Source organism: Mercenaria mercenaria, chromosome 4, assembly GCF_021730395.1.
Source record: "Mercenaria mercenaria strain notata chromosome 4, MADL_Memer_1, whole genome shotgun sequence".
Classification (NCBI taxonomy): Eukaryota; Metazoa; Mollusca; class Bivalvia; order Venerida; family Veneridae; genus Mercenaria; species Mercenaria mercenaria.
Window position 1 is genome coordinate 74296426 of NC_069364.1, and position 13408 is coordinate 74309833.

A 13408-nucleotide genomic window follows, 5' to 3' on the forward strand; every position below is an offset into this window, starting at 1 on the left:
CTAGTATATAACTAAAAGCAGCCAAGTCATTCCATTTCACGTCAGGAAAACGGTCTATAAGAGCAGTGTTTATGTAAAAATTTGTTAGATACCACAAATGCAAACTGGCACATTGAGAGTAATCCTTTGTTTTCTTTTAGACTGTTAATCCGACATAAACCTTTCTTTCATTTAATTTGTTTGGATATAATTTACGTAAAATATATGTCAACTTTGTTGAATTATGAAAGACTTTAATTTATTTAATGTCCACTGAGATCTTTAATGGTTTTAACAGTATAATAGACTTTTCGACCCCCCTCGAGAAAACACCTAGGTCAATTAAGTCCCCCCTTTTTAAATCATAAATTACCCTATTTTTTGTCCATTTCGACCTTACAGTTAGCCCTTAATTTTGCAAGGGATCATTCAAAAAGCCTGAGATTTTGGGTAAAATCACTGCATCACTTTTCAAGTTACAGACCTCCTTTGACCTTGCACAAATACAGTTGGCAAGCATTAGTTTAAACATTATCACAGTAATGTAGGAATACGGTGAGCATTTTTAATAAATCGGGGTCCTCTTTGAAACTTATAAACTGTACAAAAAGGAAAATGTGATGTTACGTATAACGATGCATTTAAAGCTAGACTATATGACAAACTACAAAGAATGTAACAAAATGCTGTACTATCAAAGGTCATTGAAACTACTGATTGAGACAGCACTATTGTTGTGGAAAACACTAAGGCATGTAAATTACGTATATCCATAGATCTAAAAACCTTAACAGATTTTATTCGTAGGTCGCACTTCCCTGTGCCTACCCTTGATCAAATTACAGCACAGCTGAATGACTAACAATAGTTCAGTTTTCTTGACGGCATGTATGCTTATTCGAACAAAGTCGGTTAATTTTCTTGGGATATATCCCATTCAGAATCATTGTAGATGTCAACAATTACTCTAACATGTCGCCTAGTCTAACGTATTATGTCTAACAAAAGCAGGTTGTCTCCTATAAGAAAATCATTCTCATAACACTGGTATAATACAGCTATATTACATGATGACAGGTGAACAATTTAGGCCCTCCCTGAATTAAAATGTTTTCATAACTTCATCAACAAACTTATTCAGTCAATCGCTTTTCTGTATAGGATTAAAAAATAGGTAAATAATTATCATACCCTGTAGAAACAAAGTTTGATCTAAACTCAGCTCAATATATCAAATACTTTTCTTAAAGCTACGTTCATCCAATACAACTTTTAGACATAAAACAGTTTGTTTTTGCCTTATATATGTGACAGCCAGCGAATTTGTTATTAGATACTTGCACTTCTCATTGTTTCATGCAAATTATCATCATATAAATACAAAAATACAGTTTATGGCGCGTCTTTAAATGTGATTGTAGCAAACAAGGGACGGGTCAAGCATCATGCATCATGCCTAATAGAAGAAACATAGCCGATGCATCTAAAACTTTAACATTTAATCAGGAGGGTTATGTTAACATAGCGCGTGAATGCAGGTAATCCAATTCGTCTGTAACAGATTTTATCAATATGTTTACGGGAGGGCGGTTAAAGTACTCTAAGACTATTAGTTTATAAATATCACTTAGTAGCCCCTCCGTTACTAGAAATGACAGAAATAGAAGGCATTGACTTATCTGTACGTACAGTTCTCCAGTGATTGAACTTTTAAAAACCTAGATTAAAGAATGTATGAAGGGCTGCTCAAAGTGACCCAAAATGCAATTTAGACTGGATTATTTCAACAACCGGGATGCATTTTGTTTGAATTCCGCCCAATAATTAAAGAGACGCGGTCGAAAAATCATAAGATTTGCTGAATCAAGGGAATTAACTCCTCTGTAAATCGTCGAACAAGAAATTGCCACCAATATGCACAGTGAGGCTTTGCATTGATCACTCCTGTAAGGTTTGGTAGAATTCCGCCTAAAGATATAATATTAGTAGCTAAATAATCGTAAACTTTGATGACTCAAGGGCCATACCTCCGCTGAGGATAATTGAAAAAGAAAGTGCCGACGATATGCACAAATAGGCTCGGCAATAATCACTTCTGTGAAGCTTTGTGTAAGTCCATTTGGTGGTGTTGAATGACTTGCGTAGACACACTTTGTGATAGACAGACAGACAGACAGACTTACAGTAACAGGGACGGACAGCAATAAATATGTATCCCCTACTACACGTGGGACACATATTAATTCGCACCACAGAATAACTTTATTTTTTTGTATTTCCATTACGGTAATTATACACGATTTGCATAAAAAAAGAGTATACAAGTATCTAGTTACAAATTAGCAGTGACATACATTAGGTCAAGAAAATGTGTAAACATATTATTGAATGGATGAAGCAGTCTACACAGTATTTGATTTATCAAGTTGTGTTTAGACCACATTTTGTTTCTAGTGACAGTTATATATTTATATTTACAAAACTATACTTAAAAGAGATATAGTCCCTAATTAGTGCATGGTGATTGAAACAACAGAAACGTCAGTAAATAAATATTTTTTTTTCTTTAATTGTTTTATTCACAAGCCGAAAGCCAAAATATAGAAGAGCATTGTAAATAAAATTGAACTGGCATTTAAAATCAACAGGAAACTTTTAATTAGGTTATGCGTCATTAGTTTTGCCATAAGGTTGCTATTAAAATCATTTCTAACTCTCCTTTCTTCACATGCATTGAGCAGCCAGCGTGAAATTCATTTGTTGTTTCTTAAGGAAGCTTTAAAGCTTTATTACTGACAAACAATATGTTTCGGAAACACATGAACATTTGCTGTTTTTACTACTTTTTTCGATGGAAACGCTTTACTCTAGGCAAACGGTCTCGATTATAAATATCTATATTTTGAAGTGAGAAGTTACTAATTCCGCTATAGCGCTATTGGTTACGGCGGGGGTCCGGGGTTCGATTCCCGACACGTCATTTTTTTTCTTAATTTGAAATTTTTAGAATATTTAAGGAACAAATATTCATATTCTAATGTTCATAATATAACTAAACTTCAATTGGAAAATATTTTGAAATATTATTTTAGCCATATCTGGAAGCCAGTGTCTTTAACACATAAGAATTATTTCTTCTGACGGTTAAAGAAAAACATAAGGTGAAGTTGTAAGGTTATTATTTTTGGAAATAACTGGATATTTTGTGTTAATCTGAAATTAAAAATGAGAAATCACCTTAATGAAACTATATCAAACTATTGCATTCTGGTTCCGGAAACTCATTCCAGAGATCACAATGCTCAGTTGCCTTATTTTGTTTTCATACGTCACTCGGTCATAAATTATAAAATGCGTGCAATTTTCTGGAAGTTGCCGGTAGAAAATGACATTGGTTATGGCGCGCGTATTGACCTTATTCTTTGACACCAGATCAACTTAAAATCCATCGAGACTGCCAATACAAATGGATTCTTTAGATACTTGGCGGAATTGTTTTTCTTAATTAGTAGTCATTTTGACCTTGGCCTTTGACTTAGTGACTTTGATGTATGCAAAAGTAGTATGGATGTTAAAACGAATATCGATATAAGATTTATTTGTGCTATGCGTTATTATCACGTGTAAATAAAAGTTAACTTGTTTATATTTATCATAATTTCGGAATGAAGAATATAAACTTTTGTTGCATTAAAACAATTACTAATAATTTCAACTTCATAACTTTTTGAGCCTATCAAAATATACACATGTTTGATACAGTGATACTGTTTTTACTGAACGCTTTTAATTATCAAATTAAAATTTGATTTGATTTCATCTCTTTTTTCATACAAAAGCTACATGTCTTAAACCTCACCGACTGGGTCGCATGAAGGAGAATCACTCCAAGAACCATCAGCTAGGCACTCTACTATCGTATTTCCATTGATTGTATAACCTTCCAAGCAAGTAATTTCTATCAATGTTCCATAGGATGTTGTACTGTCATTCAAATTTGCATTTGTGATGGACAACACACCGCAGTCTAGATAAAAAGAATAAAATGGTCTGAAATTGAAAATGTCATAATGCAAATGCGTCGTTTACTGTTATCGCGATAAAACCTTGTAGTTGTTTTAGTTAAGTTTAGTAGGGCGTACACATCCAGTCAATATAAAAGTCCTAGAATTAAGATTGTTATAAACGTCATAATTTCTTTTCAATTAAATATCATGGATATAACGTTTCAAAGTTTATTTATTAAATCCAGAATGTCATTAGACCAACGTGGCACAGATTAGCAACGTCATACAATTGGTTATGAGTTTGAAATAAGATACGCAATGATACCTACAAAAACTAACATATCTGTCGCTTAATATATTGATACTTTGCAGCAATATAACGTAACATCTTAAATAATGTGGGTAGATGTATACATGTAGTTAGGATAAACACGTGTTACGGCTACAAGCTAATGCGTTTTAAGCATATTTTAAGAACTAGAAACAAAAGTAATAAGCAACGTTGTACCAAGAATTCAATATGCCTGTTAAGATGGCCATCAAGTTGTACAAAATATCATCTTGATGTGATTAAATCAGTTATTCTTATCTTTAATAACACTAAACTGTATTTCATCATGCAACAGCCATGCCCACACATTTGACAATAAGATATATGATTCAAAATCGCCATCAATATATAACCAAAAATACATTTTCAGACAAAAATATTTCTATCATAAAATATTTCATTTAATGATTTTCCACTCAGAATAATATTGAAAGATCTATTATATATCTCAAATGAAATTTGTCAAATCTTTAACACAAACAGACACGTTTCTTACATATTGAACGCAATAAGTCAAGCTAAAAATTGACAGTGGAAGACAGATGTAAGAAGAATCGAACTTTAACGTAATTTCAAACATGAATAAATTCAAATAAGATCTGCACCATCGTTTCGCCCATCTTGTCAGAAAAACGAAATGACAAGGTTGACAGATGGCAAATCCGTCTGGATGTTGTGACATTACATTCTAATATGGCCTAGATACTCAATCCTATAAACAAATTCCCAACAAAACAAAGATAGGATTTATTATTTTGAAATAATTATATATTAAAAATATTATCTACATGTATTCACTATGGTAAATACAGTAAGCTACCTCATTTCGAAAAGCTTTTTCGGTGTAACATGAGAGATTTTTTACGCGTTTGGCATCTTCGAGTTTATGAGTTATACAAATTTATACACACTAGGTCTTTTCCAAAATACACCTGGGACAAACTTTTTTCTTAGATCATGATATGAAACACATTCAATAACGAAGTGATATTCATCTTCCAAACAGTTACAGATTATACATTTTCGTTCATTTACCGGAGTACTATTTGGTTGGTTCCACCTACTGTTGTGTAACTGAATTATATACATACTAAGGGACACAACAACGTTGTATCAGCAACACTATTAGGACACTGAGTTATTGTTATTGTGTTATATAATAGGCATGTTTCATTGTCAAGTATTCAGTATTGTAGTTGCACTTGTATCATGTAGATTTAAATGTAATAACCTTTAAGAGTGTTATTCGTATTGGGTCTCGAACCCTAACGTGGTTTATCCTGACAAGTAAATGACAAAACATGGTGTCAGAAGTTAAAAGCTGACGCAAAGTGGACTTACATTAAATTGTAAATTAATATGGATTAACATTAAATTGTTTATAACAGAGTGCAACGTTACATTAAATTGTTGGAATAATGGCGAAATTATCACCTCCAGAAAATTTCGATTTTACGAACCCGAGCAAATGGAATGAGTGGAAACAAACATTTTCATTCTATCGAACTGCATCAAAACTGCATAAGGATGATGGAGAGATCCAGGTGGCTACATTAGTTTATACAATAGGTCAAAATGCAGACAATTTGTTGAAATCCTTCAATCTATCAGCTGATGATAGCAAGAAATTTGAAAAAGTCTTGGACGAATTTGATAAACATTTCAATCCAAAGAAAAATGTTATACATGAACGTGCGAAATTTCATTCAAGACGACAAAATCAAGGAGAGACCGCTGAGTCATTCATACGATCACTTTACGAATTGTCAGAAGATTGTGCATTTCCAGGAGACACCAAAAATGAGCAAATAAGGGATAAAATTGTGATTGGAATATTAGATACAAATTTATCTGAGAAAATGCAATTAGAATCAGAACTCACACTTGAAAAGGCAGTTCAAATGGCTAGACAAAGTGAAATCGTAAAAGGACAGGTCAAAGCTCAGCACGATAAAAAGCGAGGGTCAGCGGACGAGGTCAGCCGCGGAGCCAGACCAAAACAGCCTTTGGGAGAATATCGGGCGCCAAAGCAAAATCCAACAAAAAAGAAACAACATAGGACACCAATGCCTAAAGGACAAAAACAATGTACTAGGTGTAATCGGACTCATATTCAGGGAAAATGCCCCGCAAAAGGGAAAAACTGTATCAAATGTGGAAAGATGGATCATTTTTCTGTGTGCTGCAGAACTAAAACACTAAATGAACTCGCAGAAGAAAGTGATTATCTGGGAACAATAGAAACAGGAGATGGTCAATGGAGAGCCAAACTAAAGGTGAGACATTTGTTAGTTTGTTTTAAGATAGACACTGGGGCTGATGTTACGGTGATACCTGAAACTGTATACTTGTCTCCAGGTAGTCCAAAATTAAAGAAAACAAACAAAAACCTTTTTGGCCCGGGAAATAAGAAGTTAAATGTCTTATGTTCTTTTACCGAAACGTTATCAAGCCAAAACAAGTACTCAGTAGAAGAAATATATGTCGTGCGTGGCATTGATCGTAGTCTGTTGGGTAGACCTGCAATTATCGGTTTGAATTTGGTCAAGCTTAACATTGACGAAGTTACTTCGGTAGATTCTGTTAAGCGCACCCATCCTAGATTGTTTAGGGAGCTAGGACAGTTAGATGGAGAATACAGTATTTCCCTAAATGAAGGAGCGAAACCGTTTGCTCTAGCGGTACCGCGGCGCGTACCTATTCCATTGCTTCCAAAAGTAAAAGCTGAACTTGAAAGAATGGAAAAGTCGGGTGTCATTTTCAAGGTCGATCAAAGCACTGACTGGTGTGCAGGCATAGTCTGTGTACCAAAAAGCGATTCTAACGTTGGAATATGCATTGATCTTACCCAGTTGAATAAAAATGTACGCCGTGAAAATTACCCCTTACCCATTATAGATCAAAGTTTGGGGCGGATGACGGGTGCGAAGTATTTCAGCAAGCTAGACGCCAATAGCGGGTTTTGGCAAATAAATCTTGCACCAGAGAGTCAGTTACTCACAACATTCATAACGCCGTTTGGTAGGTTTGCATTTAAACGACTGCCTATGGGGCTTAGCAGCAGTTCTGAATATTTTCAGAAGCGAATGTTGCAAATCTTTGAAGGCATAGACGGTGTTTTATGCCAGACTGACGATGTTCTAGTTTATGGACGGACAAGTGAAGAGCACGACTCAAGACTAGAGACTGTCTTAACTAGGCTAGAACAAGCAAACTTAACTCTTAACCAAGACAAATGTGTATTCAAGAAAACTCAGGTAAAGTTTGTTGGACATATGGTTGGCCAAGATGGCATAGTTGTAGACCCTGACAAAGTCAAGGCTATTAGGGACTTGGCACCTCCTAAGGATGTGCACAGTGTTCGAAGTTTCATGGGCATGGTCACACAGCTAGGAAAGTTTTCCCCACTTCTAGCTGAGTATTCAAAGCCAATTAGAGATTTGCTGAATAGTAAAAATCAATTTTACTGGGGTAGAGACCAACAGGAAGCATTTGACAAGATCAAGTGTATTTTGACAGAAACTCCTGTTCTTGCACTGTATGACCCAAACAGAGAGACTACTCTTATGACGGACAGCTCCAATTACGCAATTGGTTGTGTAGTGCTCCAGAAACAAGACAATGGGGAATTCAAGCCAGTTTCATATGCTTCAAGGGCTTTAACTCCAACAGAACAAAGGTATTCAACCATAGAGAAAGAAGCTCTAGGGGTCACATATGGATGTGAAAAGCATAAGGACTTCTTAATAGGGAAATCCTTCACTATAGTTACTGACCACAAACCATTAGTACCACTTTTGGGAAAAAAGGACTTGAGTGAATTACCAGTACGAATACAGCGTTTCAGACTGATACTCATGCAATTTTCGTACACAATTTCACATATGCCTGGTAAAGAGTTAATCATACCTGACCTACTTAGTAGACATCCAACGTGTGACAGTTTGACATTTAAAGATAGGCAAAACTGCACTGAAACTGAAATGTATGTTGATTTAGCACTTAAATGTTTGCCAGCCACAGAAAAAAGACTGCAGGAAATAAGGTTAAAGCAAATGTCAGGCTATGTCTGTCAAAAATTAATTGAATTTACTCAAAATGGGTGGCCTGAATCAGAGTCATGTGAAATTTCAAAATTAAATTGGCAATTTCAAGGTGAAATTACTGTAAACAATGGGTTGTTGATGAGAAATGACAGGCTTATTATTCCATCTGAACTGAAAACAGATATTTTGGCTAGGTTACATGGAGCCCACCAAGGGATCAATAAATGTAGATCAAGAGCAAAAGAATCTGTTTGGTGGCTAGGAATAAGCAAAGACATTGAAAATATTGTTAAAGGGTGTGATACTTGCGCTAAAATGCAAAACGAAAAAAGAGAGCCATTGATTGCTACACCATTTCCGGACAGGTGTTGGTCTAAGTTAGGTTCAGATTTGTTTCACTGGCGCGGTTGCACATATTTGCTGGTGATAGATTATTATTCTCGCTACACTGAAATAGCTAATCTCAGTTCACTGTCGTCTGCGACTGTTGTTGCGCATCTTAAATCAATCTTGTCACGTCATGGACTATGCGACACTATAGTCACGGACGGAGGTCCGCAATATGTTTTGGATACTTTCAACAAGTTTTGTGCTGATTACGGTATCCAGCACATAACTTCAAGTCCAAGGTACCCTATGGGTAATTCAGAAGCTGAACGTGCCGTACAGACTGTCAAACGTCTGCTGAACGCGTGTGATGATCCGTATCTCGCTTTGTTGACATATCGGGCTACTCCGTTGCAAAATGGGCTTTCGCCATGTCAATTGTTATTCGGGCGTTAGATTAAAACTACACTCCCTCAAGCGCCACAAAAGCTTGATCCGAAACCGGTAAATTCTAGAGAGATACAGCAGAAAGAAAATAATTACCGTAGTTACTCAAAAGAAAATTACGACAGGTCTAGACGCGCTCAGTACCTTCCTCCACTGAAGCAAGGGGATGGGGTATTTGTGAAAGACATGAATGTTGAGGGTAAAATAATAAAAGAAGATTCACGACCGAGATCATTTATTGTAGAAACTCCTAGAAGTACTATTTCAAGAAATCGTAGACATTTAGTTAAACTGAACAAAACAGTAAGCTTTGATAAAGAAATTGATATCCCATTCCAGTCACCAGTGTCTAACGAACAATCAGACTCGCAACTGTCTCCTAATCAAAAGACATCATGCTGAAAGTTCAAACAGTGTTGTTACAAGGTCTGGGAGAAATTCCAAACCGCCAGATCGTTTAAACTTATAATTCTTTTAGGCAGTTTTACAATTATTGATTTAATTTAGCTTAGGTTAGCAATAACAGTGGAATGTACGATGTGACATTTCAATTATATTTAAGTGCATAACACCATCATGATGTTACAGACAAACCTCGAGTTAAAGATAAACAGTAACTTTCAGACTTTGGAAAAGGGGTGTTGTGTAACTGAATTATATACATACTAAGGGACACAACAACGTTGTATCAGCAACAATATTAGGACACTGAGTTATTGTTACTGTGTTATATAATAGGCATGTTTCAGTGTCAAGTATTCAGTTGCACTTGTATCATGTAGATTAAAATGTAATAACCTTTAAGAGTGTTATTCGTATTGGGTCTCGAACCCTAACGTGGTTTATCCTGACAAGTAAATGACATAACACCTACCAGTTTCAATGCAAAGTCTATGCGAAGATAATCGTAGACGTGAACAATTTATACGATATTTTGATACATTTAAGATATCAAGGTTGCTATTCATACACAGCAATATTTCTCTAATACAGAGCTCTCGAACATTCATTTAAACGAGTTTGTCAATGTAGAATGAATTAATCGGTAATTTTCTATTTTATTAAATTCAAAAACATTTTCTCATCTCCAACAGACTGAATAAACCATGCATCATGAACGCCCAAAGATATCAATATGTATAAAGTAAAGATATAAGTAGGTACAAATTCCAGTATGATACTGTTGAATCTTCTTTTCACTTTAGGATGTTTTAAACATTTTTTTAGTAAAGAAGAGTTGCAGAATTTCAACAGGGTTTTGAGCTATAGGGCCAGCGCATATGAGTTTTACCTTAAGGCTAGTTGAATGCTATAGACGGTTGCAAATATAGGCTGAGCATCGGAAAACTGGGACAGAGACCCAGAGTTTGTTAATCTACTTAGATAGCTGGAGGTCCAGTTTATAGACGATGTTCAGTGTTGTTGGTGAAGTACTTTCAATGCATCGAGGTTATATCAATATGATAGTTAAATGCTACGTGTGATAGCATATAAACGCTGAGCATCCGGAAGTCAAGGCAAACATATAGAGTTGCAGCTTTAATTAAGAGGACATAGGCTAAGTATCTATATGGATTCAAAGACATTGTTTGACGGGAACTTCGACAAAAAGACCAGTCAAGTATATTATCTCCAGTCTTTAGGAGTTTGAGCTGAATTTATAAGTTGAAGGTTGGTAGTTGAAACATTGAGTGATTATTGCCTGATACCTGAAATCAACTAGCTCTTAATTGAAATTATTACGAATCATTGGTACACGAATCACTTAGGCAAGGTAGCCAGAGGAAACATTTATATTCGAGATAGTTGGTATCACCAGCTTTTTGACAAAAGACATTCTACATCGTTTGTCAGCTAGTCTAAGACATAGTCAGCTTAGTAAATGGACCCAATTCATTGTTCAAGATATTAAAGATGTAGGCACTTTCCTGGGTCATATAACAGGTATCCTGACAATAATGATCCAAATCTGGATGCGCAAACAAATAAGAAGACTTGTTACTACTAAAATTTAAATATTAAGGCTAGGCTGGTCTATAATAAGTAGACCAAATATAATGTGATCTTATCTTCTTATCAAATACTTGTAAGTTCGTTGTATATGGAATAAGGAGTCTGTTTCAGTGGTATCCAACCTAACACATTCTCTCAAAATTAGATAATTTATTTAATCAAGCTTTACATGTTTTTCTATTTATCATGTCCCTCTTAATCTTTTACTCGAAAATAAGGATCAATAATTCGTGTGTATGTAAAAGTCATAGCCAATTTAGAAACGTCAAAGAATCAAAGAAATAAATGATATACTTTTGCACAATATTATATACTAAATGGTCATTTTACATGTTTTTTCAGCTTATCATGGCATGCTTCTATACAATTAATCCGGAAGACTTAGATCGGATCAATAGTTGGAGTATCATTTAATTAATTTAAAAGTCATATCCGAATTCGAAACGACAAAAAAACAGTTCCTGTTCGGTGTACACTAGACTTACGAAGTCTGTTGAGATCAAATAATCTGTAATAATATTAATTTCTTCATACTGACACTGATATTTTCTCAGAAAAAAAACATTTTCTCTCTAGGCTCATCTCAACGTTAGAGACAGAGGCAAGAGATATTGTAAAAAATTTTCAGATAGTGGTATCAGAGAGGATTGATTTTATGGCCAGTGCTTTACATTTTATGACTCTAACGACTGATGCCAGTCTAGGTGTACACATGAAACGGCCTAAATGCAAACACGGAACAGAAACTGTTTACTTTAAAATGTAAGCATTCTAACTAAGAATACATACTTCAAGAAGGCACTATCTATTTTAGGTAAAATATATGTAGCTAACTGCGTCTAAAAATACTTTAGATATCATTTTCTGAAAAAAGAGTTATTTGAGCTGAAAGAAATGATCCTGGGTAAAATATCTGGAAAAAATGACAACGAAAACTTTATTGTAGGCTTATAAGTGGCAGTGTACTTAGTATCTAATGCAAAGCATGCACTTATTACCTCTAGTAAGAATCGGCACTTTGAAAAGAAAAATATGTAAAGATCAAATCATTTTCTGCCCTGGGGAAAGGTGTGACATTTTTTTGTGGTGAAATTTGTCAACAAATAGATGAGTTTTTTAACTGTTGAAACCCACAGAATTTCAAAAGGTAAAATTTGTTGAGAAAGCTATTGCTGAAAAGAGAATGATCTCTGATACCCGTAAAGCATGCGTCAAAATACGGGAAAAAATATTTAGAAATATGAGAAAATCGAAGAAAACAAGTTCAAGTCTGTTATATGCGTGGCTGTGTTATCATGTATAGCAGGTAACATAGCTTACATTTCTGTTGCACTGGTATAATATTATTATCAGGATTATTATTGTCAAACGGTGTTCGCTCAACAAGTTCAGTCTATAAACAGATTGTTTCCCTTGTGTAAAGAGAGGCATAGGGTAGGTCTTTATAACCTTTTTACGAACTTTAAGATACATCATTAAATATATATAAAATGACTTAAAAAGTAAGCAAGAAAGAGTTTTAATTCATATACGCCGTACTTTTTCCCATAACAATTCTGCCACTGCAAGAACTTTTAACTATATCCCACAAAGTTATGATTAATGATAACCTATAGAAAAGGTTATATTTTCAAAAATACATGGGGTACAGTTATGTCTTTTGTACATTACACTATACTCAATGGTCTCAGTCAGTGAGTAAAGTATATCCCTACAATGTGTTTGTAGTTATGCCTAAAGGGTTATGAGTAACTAAACACAGAGTGTAATCAAAATGTGATTTAGTTACCATTAAGCATCAGATCGGAGACAGGTTCGTGATTTGTTATCAGAAGGATGGATTTACAAACACATTTAGTTTGTCGTAAACGTCGTCGTAAATCGACACGTAAGCTTCCGGATGGACATGCGCACATTCAAATATTAAGATAATCTACTTCCTTAAGTCTTTTCCAGAGCGGGAAACTAATACTAAACCGTCGCGCATACGCCAAATTTCCGATAGCGTCCGTCACGTGTTATTATGTTTGTATCGTCTAATGTTTTATTGAATCGGGGACCCTCGGTAATGTTCGTAATTATCACGTAATTTAACGGAGGTTCCCGTGGTATTTCTTCCGTGTGTTTGTCCGTGCAGTTTTTGTGAACACTTACCATGTATGTCCAATCATCTCGTTTGTCTTACGTGTATGAATGAGAGATAGAATAAGAGAAAGAAATACATTCGTCTGTATTTCTTTAATCTCTTTGCACTTCTT

General features: G+C 35.0%; 1 protein-coding gene across 1 annotated transcript; it reads left to right on the forward strand.

The window, feature by feature from the left end:
* Positions 1-6176: 6176 nt before the first annotated feature.
* LOC128556668 (uncharacterized protein K02A2.6-like) lies at positions 6177-9539 on the forward strand. Its single transcript, XM_053542278.1, has 2 exons — positions 6177-9067; positions 9239-9539. Exons 1-2 carry the CDS (start codon positions 6177-6179, stop codon positions 9537-9539), a joined length of 3192 nt encoding a protein of 1063 aa, XP_053398253.1.
* Positions 9540-13408: the final 3869 nt, after the last annotated feature.

Excerpts from the sequence above, each read along its gene's own strand:
- LOC128556668 (XM_053542278.1), top strand. The coding sequence starts at position 6,177 with ATGCAATTAGAATCAGAACTCACACTTGAAAAGGCAGTTCAAATGGCT. Across the intron at positions 9,068-9,238 it reads CTGAACGCGTGTGATGATCC|TTACTCAAAAGAAAATTACG; the intron begins GTATCTCGCTTT and ends TAATTACCGTAG.